General features: G+C 55.5%; 1 protein-coding gene across 6 annotated transcripts in view; it reads right to left on the reverse strand.

Annotated features, from left to right (window-relative positions):
* The window catches only part of LOC132385452 (C-Jun-amino-terminal kinase-interacting protein 4-like), a 173,608-nt gene that overhangs the window by 55,299 nt on the left and 94,720 nt on the right, over positions 1-23,589 (reverse strand). For 4 of the 6 annotated variants that reach the window (XR_009509185.1, XM_059957533.1, XM_059957531.1 and 1 more), the window contains exons 5-8: positions 19,225-19,310; positions 12,879-12,948; positions 8,802-8,916; positions 6,154-6,280 (exon numbers count right to left, since the gene is read on the reverse strand). Coding sequence is in view for 5 of the 6 variants with exons in the window: in XM_059957533.1 (XP_059813516.1) it covers positions 6,154-6,280; positions 8,802-8,916; positions 12,879-12,948; positions 19,225-19,310 (398 nt within the window). In the remaining variant the exon portion in view is untranslated. The remainder of the gene's footprint in view (positions 1-6,153; positions 6,281-8,801; positions 8,917-12,878; positions 12,949-19,224; positions 19,311-23,589) is intronic. The other 2 variants (XM_059957534.1, XM_059957532.1) reach the window with 2 other exon arrangements.

Below are 23,589 nucleotides of genomic sequence, written 5' to 3' on the forward strand. Positions count from 1 at the left end.
GGGGAGGAGGAAGAACAAGATGGCAGGTGATAACTGAAACTGGGAGAGACGGAGTAAAGAGCTGGCAAGCTGATAGCTCAGGATCTTCCACCTTATATTCTGTTTGGGTAGCCTCCAACCTGATGGCATGAGCATCGATTTCTCAAACTTCTGGTAATTGTCCCCCATTCCCTTCAGCATTCCATATTCTCTCCTCTCTCCTTGCCTGCCATCAGTTCCCCTTCTTTCTTCCACCCTCTCCTATCTCCACTCCTTCATCTCTTTCACAAATCAGCATCCCAGATCTTTACTTCAGCCCTCCCCCTCCCAGTTTCACCTACATCTGTGACTTTGTACTTCCACCCAACTTCTCATCTTTCTTTCAATCCTGAACAAGAGTCTCAGCCAGAAATGTCAAAAGTTTATTTATTTCCATAGATGCTGTCTGTCTTGCTGATTTCCTCCAGCATTTTCTCTGTGTGTTTCTCCCTCCACACCGTCCCATCACACACTCCCGGGGTCAGACACAGAGTGAATCTCCCTCCACACCGTCCCATTACACACTCCCGGGGTCAGACACAGAGTGACTCTCCCTCCACACCGTCCCATCACACACTCCCGGGGTCAGACACAGAGTGAATATCCCTCCACACCATCCCATCACACACTCCCGGGGTCAGACACAGAGTGAATCTCCCTCCACACCGTCCCATTACACACTCCCCGGGGTCAGACACAGAGTGAATCTCCCTCCACACCGTCCCATCACACACTCCTGGGGTCAGACACAGAGTGAATCTCCCTCCACATTGTCCCATCACACACTCCCCGGGGTCAGACACAGAGTGAATCTCCCTCCACACTGTCCCATCACACACTCCCCGTGGTCAGACACAGAGTGAATCTCCCTCCACACCGTCCCATCAGACACTCCCGGGGTCAGACACAGAGTGAATCTCCCTCCACACCGTCCCATCACTCACTGATAGGGTCAGACTGAGAGTGAATCTCCCTCTGCACTGTCCCATCACACACTCCCGGGGTCAAGCTCCTGGCATGGAAACCATTTCACTCTGAGAGCAGGAAACACTGTTGTTTCCCTACTAACATCAGGGTAGCATCTCTCTCTTGTGTTGTCATGTCTCTTGTTCGGAGCGGGTGTCGAAGTGTTTCAGATGTCTCGACCTTTCACGGCCCTGGAGTTCTTTGGGGCTGACGGAATCTAGTCCAGCTTTGGAATTTTTGGCACCATGCCAAGAAGTACAGTCGAGTGCTGGGTGCCTTCCTGCTGCCACAGAAACAAATTCCTCTTCATTGCACAAGGGGTGTCTGAACCATCTGTAATGTGTTTCTGCTTCTTGTGACCCAGAGCGATGGGGCAGCACTGACAGGATTTGTGGCAAACTAGGAAGTTCCAAACTCACTCCAGGAATTTAACCAAGGTGGAGTCAACAAGTATGAGTGAGATTCCCACTGAGCAGTGTAGGTTGGAAGTTGTCCCGTCTGCTAGAACACAAGGAGAGGAAGATGGAGGTCTATGTATAGTGAGGGTGCAGAGAGAGACGATGGACATTCTCATCCCTCGCAGAAGTCCCTGTTGATCCATGTTGAGGAGATCAGAGAGTTTATTCTAACCTCTGAGGGTGCAAAGCATCAAAACTTAATCTTTTTTTGCTTTAGTCCTCGCTTTACTTCAGAGTATTCTTTGTGTTTCTGCAAGACCGCAGGGGGGGGGGGGGTAATCTTGGTGGAAATATATTAATCTGTGGTCGAAAAACACTCCTCTTACCCCAGGCCCTTCATAGAACCTCCGCCTTGGAGCTGTGCCGAACGAATTTAATTATTATTGAACGTGGCTTATCTTGGGTAGACTTCGGGACTAGCGTATGATGGGTTCTTTCGATTTCCAGCTCCATAGCCGAGGGAAGCTCCAGCGTGTCCCACAGCAACTTTCCGACAAACTCTGTCATAGACGAGCCCTCCGCTCCTTCGGGAACGTTGTAGATTCTGATATTTTTTCGCCGTGATCTTCCCTCCAGGTCAAGCAGTTTACCTTCTTGGTGATGTAATATTTTTATTGTCTTACTCAGTATCCATTCTGCGTTTTGAACGCGATCTTCCACCTTCTCAATTCGAGTCTCTGCCACTGCTATTTTTTGATTGACGCTGGTGAGCTCTGACTGAATATCATGTAGCTGCTGCTCTATTTCTTTCCAGAACTCCCTTATCTCTTTCAGAATTTCGATCATATTCGTCGCTTTGCCTGAGCGAGGCCCAGCGTCCGCCTCGCTGGCACGTGGTTGGGTAGGAGAGCCACTCGCTGCACTCCTCTCGGCCGCAGGCTCCGCAGTGTCGATTTTTAATTTACATTCTTTTTCCCCATTCTTGCCCCTCTTTTCAGTTCAAATATTTTTCGAAAAGTACTACATTTGATGGGTTAATGGGGCTTAATACGCGTTTTTCCGGAGGAGCTGGTGACTTAAGCTGCCATTCTCGACAATGATGTCACCGGAAACCCCTGATTTCTTTATGAAGTATTTTCTTGCACTTTTTATACTCCGCAAGTACCTTACTTGCTCCATTTCCTATTCATGTCATACATCTCTCTCTACTTCTTTATCAGAGTTCCAACATCCCTAGAGAACCAAGGCTCCTTATTCTTATTCACTTCAACTTTAATCCTGACAGGAACATACAAACTCTTGCATTCTCAAAATTCCTGCTTTGAAGGCTTCCCACTTGCCAAAGACACCTTTGCCAGAGAAAAATCTGTCTCAATCCATGCTTTTTAGATCCTTTCTCGTTTTGCCTTCCTTTGTGATTGGTACCAGTGCGTACCCAGAGATCTGGCTGCTCTCCCAGCCTCTCTAAAATGTTGTGGATGCGATCTGAGACATCCCTGACCCTGGCACCTGGGAGGCATCGTACCATACAGGTATCCCGGTCACGTCCACAGAATCTCGTCTGTTCCACTGAATATTGCGTCCCCTACCACTACAGCTCCCCTCTTCTCCCTCCTTCCCTAGTGCACGATGGACTCGTGCTCGGTGCCAGTAACCTGGTCTCTCCCAGCTGCTCGACTCCTGAAATTTTGGAGCGACTACTTCCCTGTAACTCTGATCGATGACGGAAGTCATCCAAGTGCTGCTCCAGATCCCTAACACGGTCTTCAAGGTGCAGCAGCTGGATACACCACACTCTGGGTCTCCCAGGACTCCAGCATCCGGCATGAAGAACACACAACAGCCATTGACTACACGGGTCAGTAAACGAGAAATAAGAAGGAGCTTACCCAGAGCTAATGCCCATTTTGAGCTGAAGACTGACACTCCTACTCCCAACAATGTCCGCCCTGCTTGTCCTTCCTGCTGTGCCTGCTCCTGCCACCGTTGGAATGAGAACGCAGACATGGGGATATCACCGGAGGGGCCAGAATCCAAGAGGAGGTTGCTCCTAAACCCTGAAGTCCTTGTGTGTCATCCTGAGATAGAAAGGGGACAGAAATGCTGTGTCTGGGTAGGACAGGCAACGGCTTAACTCCTTCCTGGCTGAGCTGGTGAGAGGGGAGCAGCCTCACTCCTTCAGGAGAGGGCGTTGGCACCACTCGGGCCCAGAGAGCAAAGGACATTCTTGGTTTCTCTCAGGAAAGTGTGGCTGAGGGTGCCTCTGCTCTCACTGGAAAGGATGCTGGTCCTGAGGCCTGGTGACCTCCCGACATGAAGCTCACCATAGCTGGTCTCAGTGTGAAGGGTCACAGATTTAACAATCGCTCAGCCCTCGGGGATGGGAGATACACAGTGAGTTTCCTGCAGGAAACCCGTACCATCCCAGAGAACGAGTCCACTTGGCTCCTGGAGTGCCAGGTCTACATGAGCCACCTCAGCTCCAACTCCAGCGGGGTGGTGATCCTTTTGGCCCCGACCTTCCAGCCGGAAATTGTTCCCAGCCATCTGCTCCACTGGCCATGTGCCTCGATGTACCTTTGCAATCTATCCGTGTGTGAGCCCTGAGGCGCGGGCTGATGCAGATTCTGTCGGCTGTCCATTCTGCCGAGTTCCATCGATCCTGGGGACTGCGTCATCCTCGGTAGACACTTCAACTGTACCCTCGAGGTGGAGGACCGCTCTCGTCTCCAGCAAGACCCAGCATCGGCAAAGAAGTTAAAGGAGCTAGTCGGCTCCTTTGACTTGGTGGACAGCTGGCGGAATCTTCACCCCGACTCTCGCAGCTTCCCGAGAAGGTCTATAGGAAGAGGATCCTACATAGACCACCTCTACATCTCTCGGGTGTACAAATCCAGTGTGTCGGCATCTTCCATGCGGCCGGTGTCGTGCTCAGATCATCACCTCGTGTGGGTGGAATTTGCCTCAGGTGGGATCTGGGTATTGGCATTTTAACAACTGGAGGACAGCTGATTCATTCTGAGCATTCTGGCTCACCTGGAGAGAGAGAGACAGAGAGTTCTGCTTCCTCTGGCCGTGGTGGGATGTGGGCAAGGCCCATATCCGGTTTCTATGTCGGGAGCACAGGATGTCGACAGAGGCGGGGCTCTGAGTTTGAGAGAACGTTGCTTGACCTGGAGACCCGTCTTGGTCCGACGGCTGGGCAGGAATACCAGGAACCTGCAGCTCCATCAGTGAGGTCAGGGATCCAAATGCTGCAGGATCACCCTTCTTCCACTCTTGGGGAGTTCTGGGGTGGAGGCTGCTACATGGAGTGGCAGCCTGCGATGTCCCTCCCAGCTCCGTGTCACTTCTGCAGACTGGAGGAGACTGCGCACCACATGTACATAGTGTGTAAGAGACTGCAGCCCCAGGGCTGCTCCTTGGCTTCTGGCTACACTTTCGCCCCACCCTGTTTATATACGGAGGGATGAGGGAACACGCACCTGACTCTGGCAAAAACAGGTATCCACAGGAACTGGAAACAGGTGGCACAGGGATCTGCCCATCTCCAGAGGGATCAGATGGAAATGTTAGTTTAATGTCGTTTGTGTAGTATTAGTGTTAGTCACTGGTTTGTATAGTTGAAGCACTGAATTTGTAATAAAGATATTTTGTAAAAAAAGTCAGACACAGAGTGAATCTCCCTCCACACCGTCCCATCACACACTCCCGGGGTCAGACGCAGAGTGAATCTCCCTCCACACCGTCCCATCACACACTCCCGGGTTTAGACACAGAGTGAATCTCCCTCCACACCGTCCCATCACACACTCCCGGGGTCAGACACAGAGTGAATCTCCCTCCACACCGTCCCATCACACACTCCTGGGGTCAGACACAGAGTGAATCTCCCTCCACACCGTCCCATCAGACACTCCCGGGGTCAGACACAGAGTGAATCTCCCTCCACACCGTCCCATCACACACTCCCGGGGTCAGACACAGAGTGAATCTCCATCCACACCGTCCCATCAGACACTCCCGGGGTCAGACACAGAGTGAAACCCCCTCCACACCGTCCCATAACACACTCACGGGGTCAGACACAGAGTGAATCTCCCTCCATACCGTCCCATCACACACTCACGGGGTCAGACACAGAGTGAATCTCCCTCCACACCGTCCCATCACACACTCCCGGGGTCAGACACAGGGTGAATCTCCCTCCACACCGTCCCATCACACACTCCTGGAGTCAGACACAGAGTGAATCTCCCTCCACACATTCCTGAGGTCAGACACAGAATGAAAATCCCTCCACACTGTCCCATGACACACTCCCAGGGTCAGACACAGACTGAATCTCCCTCCACATCGTCCCATCACACACTCCTGGAGTCAGACACAGAGTGAATCTCCCTCCACACATTCCTGAGGTCAGACACAAGAGTGAAAATCCCTCCACACTGTCCCATGACACACTCCCAGGGTCAGACACAGACTGAATCTCCCTCCACATCGTCCCATCACACACTCCCGGGGTCAGACACAGAGTGAAACCCCGTCCACACCGTCCCATCACACACTCCCGGGGTCAGACACAGAGTGAAACCCCCTCCACACCGTCCCATCACACACTCCCGGGGTCAGACACAGAGTGAATCTCCCTCCACACATTCCTGGGGTCAGACACAGAGTGAAGCTCCCTGCACACTGTCCCATTACAGAGACTCGTTAGAGTCTGGTATCTCATTCGGTGTACCGTGGAAGGGCCGTGGGTCTTGCTCACCTGGTCACAGGCTCCTCTTCCTCTTCACACTGTGAGTGTAACTCTGGAGTGGAGTTCAAAATCTCTTCGATCACCTGTGATGTAGCTCGGACACTTTCTTGAAAGGTCGAGTTAAAGGATGTGAGAGCTAATTACAAAGGCAAGTGAAGAGGGAATGGTGTAGGAGGAGGGCGAGGGAATTGTACTGGGTCAGAGTCAGTGGAGTGAAGAGGGAACGGTGTAGGAGGAGGGCGAGGGAATTGTACTGGGTCAGAGTCAGTGGAGTGAAGAGGGAACGGTGTAGGAGGAGGGCGAGGGAATTGTACTGGGTCAGAGTCAGTGGAGTGAAGAGGGAACGGTGTAGGAGGAGGGCGAGGGAATTGTACTGGGTCAGAGTCAGTGGAGTGAAGAGGGAACGGTGTAGGAGGAGGGCGAGGGAATTGTACTGGGTCAGAGTCAGTGGAGTGAAGAGGGAACGGTGTAGGAGGAGGGCGAGGGAATTGTACTGGGTCAGAGTCAGTGGAGTGCAGAGGGAACGGTGTAGGAGGAGGGAGAGGGAATTGTACTGGGTCAGAGTCAGTGGAGTGAAGAGGGAACGGTGTAGGAGGAGGGAGAGGGAATTGTACTGGGTCAGAGTCAGTGGAGTGAAGAGGGAACGGTGTAGGAGGAGGGAGAGGGAATTATACTGGGTCAGAGTCAGTGGAGTGAAGAGGGAACGGTGTAGGAGGAGGGTGAGGGAATTGTACTGGGTCAGAGTCAGTGGAGTGAAGAGGGAACGGTGTAGGAGGAGGGAGAGGGAATTGTACTGGGTCAGAGTCAGTGGAGTGCAGAGGGAACGGTGTAGGAGGAGGGAGAGGGAATTGTACTGGGTCAGAGTCAGTGGAGTGAAGAGGGAACGGTGTAGGAGGAGGGAGAGGGAATTGTACTGGGTCAGAGTCAGTGGAGTGAAGAGGGAACGGTGTAGGAGGAGGGAGAGGGAATTGTACTGGGTCAGAGTCAGTGGAGTGAAGAGGGAACGGTTGTAGGAGGAGGGAGAGGGAATTGTACTGGGTCAGAGTCAGTGGAGTGCAGAGGGAACGGTGTAGGAGGAGGGAGAGGGAATTGTACTGGGTCAGAGTCAGTGGAGTGAAGAGGGAACGGTGTAGGAGGAGGGAGAGGGAATTGTACTGGGTCAGAGTCAGTGGAGTGAAGAGGGAACGGTGTAGGAGGAGGGAGAGGGAATTGTACTGGGTCAGAGTCAGTGGAGTGAAGAGGGAACGGTGTAGGAGGAGGGTGAGGGAATTGTACTGGGTCAGAGTCAGTGGAGCGAAGAGGGAACGGTGTAGGAGGAGGGAGAGGGAATTGTACTGGGTCAGAGTCAGTGGAGTGCAGAGGGAACGGTGTAGGAGGAGGGAGAGGGAATTGTACTGGGTCAGAGTCAGTGGAGTGAAGAGGGAACGGTGTAGGAGGAGGGAGAGGGAATTATACTGGGTCAGAGTCAGTGGAGTGAAGAGGGAACGGTGTAGGAGGAGGGAGAGGGAATTGTACTGGGTCAGAGTCAGTGGAGTGAAGAGGGAACGGTGTAGGAGGAGGAGAGAGGGAATTGTACTGGGTCAGAGTCAGTGGAGTGAGGAGTTGGGAAACGGAGTGTGGCAGGTGGATCTGGGGCTACAGTGAGTGAGTGTGTGTGTGTGTGTGTGTGTGTGGGGGGGGGGCAGGGATGTAGGGAAGGGTGACTGGAGGTAGGGGAGAGGCTGGAGGAGAGGGAAGTGTTCCGTGATGATGGTGGGGTGGGGTGGATGACACACAGAACATTCCAGCACATTACAGGCCCTCCAGTTCATGATGCTGTGCCTACCTTTTAACCAGCCCGAAGATCAATCTAACTGGCTCAAAACCCTCCATTTGCCTATCTAAGAGTTTCTTAATGTACGTGCCTCGACCCACAGCAGGGTGTTGGTACACACCCACCACTCTGTGTAAACTACCTACCTCGACACACACCCCCATTCTTTCCTCCAATCACCTTAAAATTATGCCCCCTCATGTTAGCCATTACACCTGGGGAAAAATCTCTAGTTGTGTACTCGATCTCATCCTCTTATATCTTATACACCTCTGTCAAGTCACCTCTCACCCTCCATCTCTCCCAGAACTGGCTCGTCCACAGAAGGCAAAGGGTGGTTGTAGACGAGTCATATTCTGGAGGTTGGTGACCGGTGGTGTGTCTCAGGGATCTGTTTTGGGACCCTTACTCTTCATGATTTTTATAAATGACCTGGATGAGGAAGTGGAGGGATGGGTCAGTCAATTTGATGATTTCACAAATGTCGGGGGTGTTGTGGATAGTGTGGAGGGCTGTCAGAGGTTACAGTGGGACATTGATGGGATGCAAAACTGGGCTGAGAAGTGGCAGATGGTTCATCTTGGTAGGTCAAATATGATGGCAGATGGTAAGACTCTTGGCAGTGTGGAGGATCAGAGGGATCTTGGGGTCCGAGTCCATAGGATGCTCAAAGCAGCTGCGCAGGTTGACTCTGTGGTTAAGAAGGCGTATGGTGTAGGCAGAAGGGATTTAGTGTGATTTGTAATTGTGGTCGATCGGCCTGAACCTGCTCTGTACTGTTTTGTGTTCAATGAGAGGTGCAGGTGTCAGACAGCACACACGCCCTTCCCAAGGGGCAACTCACCTGGGGAGTGGGGGCAGACGCTGGGGCTCAGCGAGAGATGGCTTGACTCCTGGGGGAGAGAGGGAGTTGCTGGAGTTGCAGGGGTCTCAGCTGAGGGAGTTACTTCCTCCTCGGACTGGGAGGAGCAAGGAGGCAGCGGGGTAAGAAGAGGGGAGAGGGGGGTTGCAGGGGGAGGGTAGGGGGTGGGGAGACGTGGTTGCAGGGGGAAGGGATTGCAGGGGGAAGGGGAGGGGAGATGAGGTTGCAGGGGAAGGGGGAATGGAGGGGAGAGTGTTGCAGGGTGGAGGGAAGGGGGGTTTCAGGGGGAAAGGGGGTTGCAGGGGAAGGGGGAGGGGTGGGGAGTGGGGGTTGCAGGGGGTGGGGTGGGGAGAGGAGGTTGCAGGGGGAGGGGTGGGGAGTGGGGTTGCAGGGGGAAGGGGAGGGGAGGGGAGTGGGGGTTGCAGGGGGAGGGGTGGGGAGTGGGGGTTGCAGGGGGAGGGGTGGGGAGTGGGGGTTGCAGGGGGAGGGGTGGGGAGTGGGGGTTGCAGGGGGTGGGGAGTGGGGGTTGCAGGGGGAGGGGTGGGGAGTGGGGTTGCAGGGGGAAGGGGAGGGGAGGGGAGTGGGGGTTGCAGGGGGAGGGGTGGGGAGTGGGGGTTGCAATGGGAGGGGGTGGGGAGTGGGGGTTGCAGGGGGAGGGGTGGGGAGTGGGGGTTGCAGGGTTAGGGGTGGGGAGTGGGGGTTGCAGGGTTAGGGGTGGGGAGTGGGGGTTGCAGGGGGAGGGGTGGGGAGAGGAGGTTGCAGGGGGAGGGGTGGGGAGTGGGGGTTGCAATGGGAGAGGGTGGGGAGTGGGGGTTGCAATGGGAGGGGGTGGGGAGTGGGGGTTGCAGGGGGAGGGGTGGGGAGAGGGGGTTGCAGGGGGAGGGGTGGGGAGAGGAGGTTGCAGGGGGAGGGGTGGGGAGTGGGGTTGCAATGGGAGGGGGTGGGGAGTGGGGGTTGCAGGGGGAGGGGTGGGGAGAGGAGGTTGCAGGGGGAGGGGTGTGGTGGGGAGTGGGGGTTGCAGGGTTAGGGTGGGGAGTGGGGGTTGCAGGGGGAGGGGTGGGGAGAGGAGGTTGCAGGGGGAGGGGTGGGGAGTGGGGGTTGCAGGGGGAGGGGTGGGGAGTGGGGGTTGCAGGGGGAGGGGTGGGGAGTGGGGGTTGCAGGGGGAGGGGTGGGGAGTGGGGGTTGCAGGGGGAGGGGTGGGGAGAGGAGGTTGCAGGGGGAGGGGTGGGGAGTGGGGGTTGCAGGGGGAGGAGTGGGGGTTGCAGGGGAGGGGTGGGGAGAGGAGGTTGCAGGGGGAGGGGTGGGGTGGGGAGTGGGGGTTGCAGGGTTAGGGGTGGGGAGTGGGGGTTGCAGGGTTAGGGGTGGGGAGTGGGGGTTGCAGGGGGAGGGGTGGGGAGTGGAGGTTGCAGGGGGAGGGGTGGGGAGAGGAGGTTGCAGGGGGAGGGGTGGGGAGTGGGGGTTGCAGGGGGAGGGGTGGGGAGTGGGGGTTGCAGGGGGAGGGGTGGGGAGAGGAGGTTGCAGGGGAGGGGTGGGGAGTGGGGGTTGCAGGGGGAGGGGTGGGGAGTGGGGGTTGCAGGGGGAGGGGTGGGGAGTGGGGGTTGCAGGGAGAGGGGTGGGGAGTGGCGGTTGCAGGGGGAGGGTAGGGGAGTGGGGGTTGCAATGGGAAGGGGAGGGGAGTGGGGGTTGCAGGGGGAGGGGAGGGGAGTGGGGGTTGCAGGGGGAGGGGAGGGGAGTGGGGGTTGCAATGGGAAGGGGTGGGGAGTGGGGGTTGCAGGGGGAGGGGAGGGGAGTGGGGGTTGCAATGGGAAGGGGTGGGGAGTGGGGGTTGCAGGGGGAGGGGTGGGGAGTGGGGGTTGCAATGGGAGGGGGTGGGGAGTGGGGGTTGCAATGGGAGGGGGTGGGGAGTGGGGGGTTGCAGGGGGAGGGGTGGGGAGAGGGGGTTGCAGGGGGAGGGGTGGGGAGAGGAGGTTGCAGGGGGAGGGGTGGGAGTGGGGGTTGCAGGGTTAGGGGTGGGGAGTGGGGGTTGCAGGGGGAGGGGTGGGGAGAGGAGGTTGCAGGGGGAGGGGTGGGGAGAGGAGGTTGCAGGGGGAGGGGTGGGGAGTGGGGATTGCAGGGGGAGGGGTGGGGAGTGGGGGTTGCAGGGGGAGGGGTGGGGAGAGGAGGTTGCAGGGGGAGAGGTGGGGTGGGGAGTGGGGGTTGCAGGGTTAGGGGTGGGGAGTGGGGTTGCAGGGGGAAGGGTGGGGAGAGGAGGTTGCAGGGGGAGGGGTGGGGAGGGGGGTTGCAGGGGGAGGGGTGGGGAGTGGGGGTTGCAGGGGGAGGGGTGGGGAGTGGGGGTTGCAGGGGGAGGGGTGGGGAGAGGAGGTTGCAGGGGGAGGGGTGGGGAGTGGGGGTTGCAGGGGGAGGGGTGGGGAGTGGGGGTTGCAGGGGGAGGGGTGGGGAGAGGAGGTTGCAGGGGGAGGGGTGGGGAGTGGGGGTTGCAGGGGGAGGGGTGGGGAGTGGGGGTTGCAGGGGGAGGGTTGGGGAGTGGGGGTTGCAGGGGGAGGGGAGGGGAGTGGGGTTTGCAATGGGAAGGGGAGGGGAGTGGGGGTTGCAGGGGGAGGGGAGGGGAGTGGGGGTTGCAATGGGAAGGGGTGGGGAGTGGGGGTTGCAGGGGGAGGGGAGGGGAGTGGGGGTTGCAATGGGAAGGGGTGGGGAGTGGGGGTTGCAGGGGGAGGGGAGGGGAGTGGGGGTTGCAATGGGAAGGGGTGGGGAGTGGGGGTTGCAGGGGGAGGGGAGGGGAGTGGGGGTTGCAATGGGAAGGGGTGGGGAGTGGGGGTTGCAGGGGGAAGGGTGGGGAGAGGAGGTTGCAGGGGGAGGGGTGGGGAGTGGGGGTTGCAGGGGGAGGGGTGGGGAGTGGGGGTTGCAGGGGGAGGGGTGGGGAGTGGGGGTTGCAGGGGGAGGGGTGGGGAGAGGAGGTTGCAGGGGGAGGGGTGGGGAGTGGGGGTTGCAGGGGGAGGGGTGGGGAGTGGGGGTTGCAGGGGGAGGGGTGGGGAGAGGAGGTTGCAGGGGGAGGGGTGGGGAGTGGGGGTTGCAGGGGGAGGGGTGGGGAGTGGGGGTTGCAGGGGGAGGGGAGGGGAGTGGGGTTTGCAATGGGAAGGGGAGGGGAGTGGGGGTTGCAGGGGGAGGGGAGGGGAGTGGGGTTTGCAATGGGAAGGGGAGGGGAGTGGGGGTTGCAGGGGGAGGGGAGGGGAGTGGGGGTTGCAGGGGGAGGGGAGGGGAGTGGGGGTTGCAGGGGGAGGGGAGGGGAGTGGGGGTTGCAGGGGGAGGGGAGGGGAGTGGGGGTTGCAATGGGAAGGGGAGGGGAGTGGGGGTTGCAGGGGGAGGGGTGGGGAGTGGGGGTTGCAGGGGGAGGGGTGGGGAGTGGGGGTTGCAGGGGGAGGGGTGGGGAGTGGGTTTGCAGGGGGAGGGGTGGGGAGTGGGGGTTGCAGGGGGAGGGGTGGGGAGTGGGGGTTGCAGGGGGAGGGGTGGGGAGTGGGGGTTGCAGGGGGAGGGGTGGGGAGTGGGGGTTGCAGGGGGAGGGGAGGGGAGTGGGGTTTGCAATGGGAAGGGGAGGGGAGTGGGGGTTGCAGGGGGAGGGGAGGGGAGTGGGGTTTGCAATGGGAAGGGGAGGGGAGTGGGGGTTGCAGGGGGAGGGGAGGGGAGTGGGGGTTGCAGGGGGAGGGGAGGGGAGTGGGGGTTGCAGGGGGAGGGGAGGGGAGTGGGGGTTGCAATGGGAAGGGGAGGGGAGTGGGGGTTGCAGGGGGAGGGGTGGGGAGTGGGGGTTGCAGGGGGAGGGGTGGGGAGTGGGGGTTGCAGGGGGAGGGGTGGGGAGTGGGTTTGCAGGGGGAGGGGTGGGGAGTGGGGGTTGCAGGGGGAGGGGTGGGGAGTGGGGGTTGCAGGGGGAGGGGGAGATGGAGAGAAGAAATGCACAATACAGAACATCAGTCTCCAGATCACACTGATTATACCCCTCCACCACCGACCTGTCACAGATCTGCCCCCAACTCCGCCAAAGTGGGAGGGGTACGGTAACACACTCACCGGACCAGACTCTGAATATCCTTGATCCTGTCCGGAGAGTTCAGATTCCTCCCGCGAGCTCTTCCCTCGCCTGCACGACACCGGGGAGGGGGAAAGTTAGGCTGGCTGGACTCAAGATGCTGCACCTGGAATCCCCTTCAGGGGAGACGGGGTGGGGTGATGGTGTGGAGGGTTGTGGGGGTATACAGTGAGAAGGGGAGTTGGGAGGGGGAACACGTGGAGAGGGGAATTAGTACTGGTTTAGGGAAGGGTCACGTTCGGGGTCTGGGTCCTGGGGATTAGACGTGGGGTGGTAACAGGGGTTGAGAAGGGATGAGGCAATCGATGCGTTTCCAAGATGGGATGGTGTGTGACCGGTGAAGAGAGGGGTGCGGCGGATTGCCGGTGTCAGTCTTCTGGAACAACAGGGATGTATCCTAATATGGAGTGGTATGAACAGTTTCCCTCTCCTCTATCCCTTCCTATAAACCCCTTCCTCCCCTCTCTCCCTTCCCACAACCCATTTCCCCCCTCTCTCCCTTCCTATAAACCCCTTCTCCCCCTCCCTACCTCTACCTCCCTATAAACCTCTCCACCTCCTCGCTCCTGCCTCTACTTCCTTATAAACCCCTCCTCCTTTTCCCTCCCTGCACCTCCCTATAAACCCCTCCTCCTTTTCCCTTCCCTACCTCTATCTCCCTATAAACCTCTCCTTCTCTTCTCTTCCTCCCTCTGTCCCAACCATGTAACCTACTCTAGAAACTGCTAGAATTTCCCTACTGCCTAGCCCTCTATTTTTCTAAGCTCCATGTACCTATCTCAGAGGCTCTTAAGAGACCCTATTGTACCCACTACCATCTTTGCTGTCAGTGCCCCCACCACTCTGTGTGAAAAACTTTAGCCAGAGGATGGTGAACCTGCCACAGATGGCTGTGGAGGTCAAGTGTTTGCACATATTTGAAGTGGAGGATGACAGGTTCTCCATCAGTCAGGGTGTCAAAGGTTACAGGGAGAAGGCAGGAGGACAGGGCTGAGAGAGTTAATACATCAGCCATGGTGGAATGTCAGGAGGAATGAATAGCCGCCCGGCCCGACTCTGCTCCTATACTTAATGGAAGATGCCAAGGCAGAAAGGCATTTTGCTCCTATATTTTCTATTTACTAGAGAATTCCACCGTTAACAACAGATTCGGTCTGAATTCCCGAGTGCTTTGAGCATTTTCCAATCATCGCCAAATCATGGGTCTCCAGTCTCAGACACAAACTCCCACTGTTACCCTCTGCTTCATACAGCAGGGTGACCAGAACTGAGCACAATATTCTCAAACATTTGCTTCTCTGCACTGCCTACCTGTGACTCCATTTTCAGGGAACCTTTTCCCTGTATCCCTTTGTTCCTAGGGTCCATGCCTACCTGTGACTCCATTTTCAGGGAACCTTTTCCCTGTATCCCTTTGTTCCTAGGGTCCATGTCTACTTGTGACTCCATTTTCAGGGAACCTTTTCCCTGTATCCCTTTGTTCCTGGGGTCCATGCCTACCTGTGACTCCATTTTCAGGGAACCTTTTCCCTGTATCCCTTTGTTCCTAGGGTCCATGCCTATCTGTGACTCCATTTTCAGGGAACCTTTTCCCTGTATCCCTTTGTTCCTAGGGTCCATGCCTACCTGTGACTCCATTTTCAGGGAACCTTTTCCCTGTATCCCTTTGTTCCTAGGGTCCATGTGACCCCATTTTCAGGAAACCATGTTTCTACACCCCTGGGTTCCTCTGATCTACAACACTCCCTAAGGTCCCTGCAGTTCACTGTGAAAGTCCAACCCTGGTTTGTCTTCCAGAAATGCAACCCTTCACACAGATCTGAATTAAACTGCATTTGGCATTCCTTGGCCCACTGCCATAGCTAATCAAAATTCCTCTGTAAATGCTGATAACTTTTTTCATGGTCAATATCTCTGTCAATTTCTGTGTCTAACCATAAACCTTTGCCCTCTCATTCTAACAAGCTGCATCTCTGCTTGGTACGGAAACTGCTCTGCAACGTCAAAACTGCCCAATACGTCATCTACCCACCATCAGGAACATATACACAGAAAGGTGCCGGAAAAGGGCCAGGAACATCAGGAAGGATCCCACACACCCTGCTCATGGACTGTTTGTCCCACTCCCATCAGGGAGGAGGCTACATAGCATCCACACCAAGACCATTAGATTCAAAAAGTTTGTTTCCCCCAAGCAGTGAGGGTGACCAATGCCTCCGGCCAGTAACCCACCCTCTATACCCACAATCACCATTACTTTATAATTTCCTGTCAGTCACTCCTTGCCTATCCTCACTTTGTACACATACAATCAATCGCCTAATGATCAGACACCCAGAATCAGGTCACCAGCATCACCGGCATGTGAATTGAAACTTGTTAACTTAGCAGCAGCAGTTCAATGCAATACATAATTTAGCAGAGAAAAAATAGTAATAGTTATAAATAAAATAAAAATAATAAAAATGAATAAGTAAATCAATGACGTATATTGAATAGACTTAAAAACATGCAAAAACAGAAATACTGTATATTAAAAAAAAGTGAGGTAGTGTCCAAAGCTTCAATGTCCATTTAGGAATCAGATGGCAGAGGGGAAGAAGCTGTTCCTGAATCGCTGAGTGTGTGCCTTCAGGCTTCTGTACCTCCTACCTGATGGTAACAGTGAGAAAAGGGCATGCCCTGGGTGCCGGAGGTCCTTAATAATGGACGCTGTCTTTCTGAGACACCGCTCCCTAAAGACGTCCTGGGTACTTTGTGGGCTAGTACCCAAGATGGAGCTGACTAGATTTACAACCTTCTGCAGCTTCTTTCAGTCCTGTGCAGTAGCCCCTCCACACCAGACAGTGATGCAGCCTGTCAGAATGTTCTCCATTGTACAACTATAGAAGTTTTTGAGTATTTGTTGACATGCCAAATCTTTTCAAACTCGTAATAAAGTATAGCCGCTGTCTTGCCTTCTTTATAACTACTTTGATATGTTGGGACCAGGTTAGATCAGAGATCTTGACACCCAGGAACTTGAAGCTGCCCACTGTCTCCACTTCTGATCCCTCTATGAGGATTGGTATGTGTTCCTTCATCTTACCCTTCCTGAAGTCTACAATCAGCTCTTTCGTCTTACTGACGTTGAGTGCCAGGTTGTTGCTGTGGCACCACTCCATTAGTTGGCAAATCTCACTCCTGCACGCCCTCTCATCACCACCTGAGATTCTACCAGCAATGGTTGTATTGTCAGCAAATTTATAGATGGTATTTGAGCTGTGCCTAGCCACACAGTCATGTGTATACAGAGAGTAGAGCAGAGGGCTAAGCACACACCCCTGAGGTGCACCAGTGTTGATCATCAATGAGGAGGAGATGTTATCACCAATCCTCACAGATTGTAGTCTTCCAGTTAGGAAATCAAGGATCCAATTGCAGAGGGAGGTACAGAGGCCCAGGTTCTGCAACTTCTCAATCAGGATTGTGGGAATGATGGTATTAACTGTTGAGCTATAGTCGATAAACGGCATCCCGACGTAGGTGTTTGTGTTGTCCAGGTGGTCTAAAGCCATGTGGAGAGTCATTGAGATTGCGTCTGTCATTGACCTATTGTGGCGATAGGCAAATTGCAATGGGTCCAGTTCTTTGCTGAGGCAGGAGTTCAGTCTAGTCATGACCAACCTCTCAAAGCATTTCATCACTGTTGATGTGAGTGTTACCGGGTGATAGTCATTAAGGCAGCTCACATTATTTTTCTTAGGCACAGGTATAATTGTTACCTTTTTGAAGCAAGTGGGAACTTCAGCCCATAGCAGTGTCCTTGTGTACACTGTTGGTTGTGTACATGGTTGGCACAGGTTTTCAGAGCCTCACCAAGTACTCCATTGGGACCTTCTGCCTTGCAAGGGTTCACTCTCTTTAAAGACAGCCTGTTGCACCTGATGATGGAGATCACAGGGTCACAGGTCATCGGGGATCTTCACAGCTGTAGGTGTGTTCTCCCTTTCAAAGCAGGCATAGAAGTCTTTGCCCCGGCGTCTAGGTGCGACTTGAGTAGGAGCAGTACTCTCGATGGATACGATTAGATATTCCTGTCTCAGCCCGATGCAGCTAAAAAGCACAACTGCTTCCAAGGTCAGTAAGGTCAACGAAGATGTGTTTCAACAAACCATCACTGCTTAAAACAGATGGAAACAACTCCGATTGTAGTCAGATGCACCCACAAAGCTCACCTCGGAGGAAGTGCGGGTGCAAATCAGGGTGACAAGTGCGTTTAAGGAAACGGGGTTTTAAACTTCCAATACTGACTATCTCGCTGGTGAACGTGCAGTCTCTGGTGAATAAAATCGATGATCTCAGAGCCAGGGTGCTGAAATCAGAGGGACATTCGGATCGCATGGAATCCTGGTTAACCCCTTCTGTACTAGATGCAGCACTTGACGTGTTTATTACACACCATCAGGATCGATCTATAGAGTTTCTCAAAAGCAGAGGTGGAGGAGAATGCCTCATGATCAACTCTTCTTGGTGCTGTCCCAATTCTGCTCACCAGACCCGGAATACCTAGCAGTAAAGTGTTGTCCTGTTTACCCACCCCGGCAGTTCTCCGGGGTCATTCTGGTAGCAGTTCATATTTCATCTCAGGCCAATGTCAAGCAGGCTTTAGATGGTCCGAGTAATGGGATCAGTGTGCATGGAACAGTGCACCCTAATGCCTTCACCGTCATTTTAGGAGATTTTAATCAGGCCAGTCTGAAAAAAAAATCACTAAGCAACTGCCATCAACAGATCACTTGCAATACCAGAGGAAACAACACACCACCATCAAGAGCACCTACCGTGCTATTCCTCACCCTCACTTCGGGCAGTCTGATCACCCGGCTGTACTTCTACTCCCTGAGTACAGACAGAGACTGACGACTGCAACATCAGCAGTGAGGACCAAGAAGGTTTGGACAAGGGAAGCCCAGGAGCGCCTACAGGACTGCTTTGAATCAGTGGACTGGATTGTATTCAGGGATTCATCTTTGAATCTGGATGAGTATGCTACATTTGTTACTGACTTCATTAAAACCTGTGTGGATGAGTGTGTGCCCACAAAGACTTACTGTACGTTCCCAAACCAAAAGCCGTGAATGAACCAGGAAGTACGTCATCTACTGAAGACCAGATCTGTAGCATTCAAGTCCGGCAACCCAGGCCTGTACCAGAAAACCAGGTGTGATTTGCAGAGGGCTATTTCAAGGGCCGTTGAACGAGGTTGGAGGCGACATCAGATGCACGGCAACTCTGGCAGACCCCTTACTTTGAACACGTACAATCTATCTCTGTATATAAGCCAACATGCATTTATATTTATAATTTATATAATGGGTCCTGACCAAGGGTCTCGGCCCGAAACTTCGACAGTGCTTCTCCCTATAGATGCTGGCTGGTCTGCTGTGTTCCACCAGCGTTTTGTGTGTGTTGTTGTTTGAATTTCCAGCATCTGCAGATTTCCTCGTGTATGCATTTATATTTAATGTGTTCTTCTAAATATTGTGTTATGGTTTGTATTTTCTCACCCTTCAACCTCCATCGCTCCAGGGAAAACAATACCAGCCTGCCCAGTCCCTCTAGTTCTATAACATCACCATGAAACTCTCCTGCCCCACCCCCTTCTGACTTAATGCCACTCTTCCTACAGTGGGGCGATCAGAACTGAACACAATACTCCAGGTGCGGCCTCACCAACATCGTGTACAACTTCAACGTAACGTCCCAACTGACTGATGAAGGCTAGCGTGCCAATCGCCTTCTTCACCACCCTGTCTACCGGTGACTCAGGGAACCACAGCACTGTGTCCCTGGGTCTCTCTGTTCCACCAAACTCCCCACTGCCTTTGACTGTGTGTGTCTTACCCACATGCACAGAGGTTCCTCTGTCCCGCAACACTCTCCTACCCTCATACACTGCAGCCCCACTGTCCCTTTTAAATGTTGTCAATACTCCTGCCTCAACCACTGGGCGAAGAAGTTGCCTCTCAGGTCCCTTCTCTCACCTTAAACCTGGGCCCTCTTGTTCGTGATCCCGTGAGGGAGAGAGACATTTCCCCAAGACTGGGGTTCTTGATTTTCCTGTTCTACGATACTTTCCCATAACCTATCCACAACACCACAGACCCTCGTGCCATATGAAAACTGAATAACGCACCTTGCTACTTCTTCATCCAAGTTATCAAGGGACGTCAATGTTAGATCCAGTGGCTGAGAGCCCCCAGAGCTGGCTGGTTGTACATTCACCACCCTCCTCCCCACCAGCCACTACACCTCCTGTAATGCCAGTAACCCATCAGAACAAACCTTTTGACGTTGGGACTGGTGGGCATTGGGCATCGCGAAGCCTCCAGTTGGATCTGGTACCGCAGTTCACCAACTGTCCGCAGGGCCTGTAGGAACATGGGTGGGGAGAGAGACCCCACCCCTTCCTGATTAATCTGACAGCCCACATTACAGGTGGGACCCCACCCCTTCCCAGTCACTCCCATCATCTGGACTCTCACTGGGACCCCACCCTTCCCAGTCACTCCCATCATCCGGACTCTCACTGGGACCCCACCCTTCCCAGTCACTCCCATCATCCGGACTATCACTGGGACCCCACCCTTCCCATTCACTCCCATCATCCGGACTCTCACTGGGACCCCACACTTCCCATTCACTCCCATCATCCGGACTATCACTGGGACCCCACCCTTCCCAGTCACTCCCATCATCCGGACTATCACTGGGACCTCACCCTTCCCATTCACTCCCATCATCCGGACTATCACTGGGACCCCACCCTTCCCATTCACTCCCATCATCCGGACTCTCACTGGGACCCCACCCTTCCAATTCACTCCCATCATCCGGACTATCACTGGGACCCCACCCTTCCCAGTCACTCCCATCATCCGGACTATCACTGGGACCCCACCCTTCCCATTCACTCCCATCATCCGGACTCTCACTGGGACCCCACCCTTCCCATTCACTCCCATCATCTGGACTATCACTGGGACCCCACCCTTCCCAGTCACTCCCATCATCCGGACTATCACTGGGACCCCACCCTTCCCATTCACTCCCATCATCCGGACTATCACAGGGACCCCACCCTTCCCATTCACTCCCATCATCCGGACTCTCACTGGGACCTCACCCTTCCCATTCACTCCCATCATCCGGACTATCACTGGGACCCCACCCTTCCCATTCACTCCCATCATCCGGACTATCACAGGGACCCCACCCTTCCCATTCACTCCCATCATCCGGACTCTCACTAGGACCCCACCCTTCCCAGTCACTCCCATCATCCGGACTCTCACTGGGACCCCACCCTTCCCATTCACTCCCATCATCCGGACTATCACAGGGACCCCACCCTTCCCAGTCACTCCCATCATCCGGACTCTCACTGGGACCCCACCCTTCCCAGTCACTCCCATCATCCGGACTCTCACTGGGACCCCACCCTTCCCATTCACTCCCATCATCCGGACTATCACAGGGACCCCACCCTTCCCAGTCACTCCCATCATCCGGACTCTCACTGGGACCCCACCCTTCCCATTCACTCCCATCATCCGGACTATCACTGGGACCCCACGCTTCCCATTCACTCCCATCATCCGGACTCTCACTGGGACCCCACCCTTCCCAGTCACTCCCATCATCCGGACTCTCACTGGGACCCCACCCTTCCCATTCACTCCCATCATCCGGACTATCACTGGGACCCCACCCTTCCCATTCACCCCCATCATCCGGACTATCACTGGGACCCCACCCTTCCCATTCACTCCCATCATCCGGACTATCACAGGGACCCCACCCTTCCCAGTCACTCCCATCATCCGGACTCTCACTGGGACCCCACCCTTCCCAGTCACTCCCATCATCCGGACTATCACAGGGACCCCACCCTTCCCAGTCACTCCCATCATCCGGACTATCACTGGGACCCCACCCTTCCCAGTCACTCCCATCATCCGGACTATCACTGGGACCCCACGCTTCCCATTCACTCCCATCATCCGGACTCTTACAGGGACCCCAACCTTCCCAGTCACTCCCATCATCCGGACTATCATAGGGACCCCACCATTCCCAGTCACTCCCATCATCCGGACTCTCACTGGGACCCCACCCTTCCCATTCACTCCCATCATCCGGACTATCACTGGGACCCCATCCTTCCCATTCACTCCCATCATCCGGACTATCACTGGGACCCCATCCTTCCCAGTCACTCCCATCATCCGGACTATCACTGGGACCCCACCCTTCCCAGTCACTCCCATCATCCGGACTCTCACTGGGACCCCACCCTTCCCATTCACTCCCATCATCCGGACTATCACTGGGACCCCACCCTTCCCATTCACTCCCATCATCCGGACTATCACTGGGACCCCACCCTTCCCATTCACTCCCATCATCCGGACTCTCTCTGGGACCCCACCCTTCCTATTCACTCCCATCATCCGGACTATCACTGGGACCCCACCCTTCCCAGTCACTCCCATCATCCGGACTATCACTGGGACCCCAGCCTTCCCATTCACTCCCATCATCCGGACTCTCTCTGGGACCCCACCCTTCCCAGTCACTCCCATCATCCGGACTATCACTGGGACCCCACCCTTCCCAGTCACTCCCATCATCCGGACTATCACTGGGACCCCACCCTTCCCAGTCACTCCCATCATCCGGACTATCACTGGGACCCCACCCTTCCCAGTCACTCCCATCATCCGGACTATCACTGGGACCCCACCCTTCCCAGTCACTCCCATCATCCGGGCTCTCACAGGGACCCCACCCTTCCCATTCACTCCCATCATCCAGACTATCACTGGGACCCCACCCTTCCCATTCACTCCCATCATCCGGTCTATCACTGGGACCCCACCCTTCCCAGTCACTCCCATCATCCGGACTCTCACAGGGACCCCACCCTTCCCAGTCACTCCCATCATCCGGACTATCACTGGGACCCCACCCTTCCCAGTCACTCCCATCATCCGGACTCTCACTGGGACCCCACGCTTCCCATTCACTCCCATCATCCGGACTCTTACAGGGACCCCAACCTTCCCAGTCACTCCCATCATTCGGACTCTCACTGGGACCCCACCCTTCCCAGTCACTCCCATAATCCGGACTATCACAGGGACCCCACCCTTCCCAGTCACTCCCATCATCCGGACTATCACTGGGACCACACCCTTCCCAGTCACTCCCATCATCCGGACTATCACTGGGACCCCACCCTTCCCATTCACTCCCATCATCCGGACTATCACTGGGACCACACCCTTCCCATTCACTCCCATCATCCGGACTATCACTGGGACCACACCCTTCCCAGTCACTCCCATCATCCGGACTATCACTGGGACCACACCCTTCCCATTCACTCCCATCATCCGGACTATCACTGGGACCACACCCTTCCCATTCACTCCCATCATCCGGACTCTCACTGGGACCCCACGCTTCCCATTCACTCCCATCATCCGGACTCTCACAGGGACCCCACCCTTCCCATTCACTCCCATCATCCGGACTATCACTGGGACCCCACCCTTCCCATTCACTCCCATCATCCGGACTCTCACAGAGACCCCACCCTTCCCATTCACTCCCATCATCCGGACTCTCACAGGGACCCCACCCTTCCCATTCACTCCCATCATCCGGACTATCACTGGGACCCCACCCTTCCCAGTCACTCCCATCATCCGGACTCTCACAGAGACCCCACCCTTCCCAGTCACTCCCATCATCCGGACTCTCACTGGGACCCCACCCTTCCCAGTCACTCCCATCATCCGGACTCTCACAGGGACCCCACCCTTCCCATTCACTCCCATCATCCGGACTCTCACAGGGACCCCACCCTTCCCATTCACTCCCATCATCCGGACTCTCACTGGGACCCCACCCTTCCCAGTCACTCCCATCATCCGGACTACCACTGGGACCCCACCCTTCCCATTCACTCCCATCATCCGGACTCTCTCTGGGACCCCACCCTTCCTATTCACTCCCATCATCCGGACTATCACTGGGACCCCACCCTTCCCAGTCACTCCCATCATCCGGACTATCACTGGGTCCCCACCCTTCCCATTCACTCCCATCATCCGGACTATCACTGGGACCCCACCCTTCCCATTCACTCCCATCATCCGGACTATCACAGGGACCCCACCCTTCCCAGTCACTCCCATCATCTGGACTCTCACTGGGACCCCACCCTTCCCATTCACTCCCATCATCCTGACTATCACTGGGACCCCACCCTTCCAATTCACTCCCATCATCCGGACTCTCTCTGGGACCCCACCCTTCCCAGTCACTCCCATCATCCGGACTATCACTGGGACCCCACCCTTCCCAGTCACTCCCATCATCCGGACTATCACTGGGACCCCACCCTTCCCATTCACTCCCATCATCCGGACTCTCACAGGGACCCCACCCTTCCCATTCACTCCCATCATCCGGACTATCACTGGGACCACACCCTTCCCATTCACTCCCATCATCCGGACTCTCACTGGGACCCCACGCTTCCCATTCACTCCCATCATCCGGACTCTCACAGGGACCCCACCCTTCCCATTCACTCCCATCATCCGGACTATCACTGGGACCCCACCCTTCCCATTCACT

The sequence above is a fragment of the Hypanus sabinus genome, assembly GCF_030144855.1.
Source record: "Hypanus sabinus isolate sHypSab1 chromosome 24 unlocalized genomic scaffold, sHypSab1.hap1 SUPER_24_unloc_1, whole genome shotgun sequence".
NCBI classification, from domain to species: Eukaryota; Metazoa; Chordata; class Chondrichthyes; order Myliobatiformes; family Dasyatidae; genus Hypanus; species Hypanus sabinus.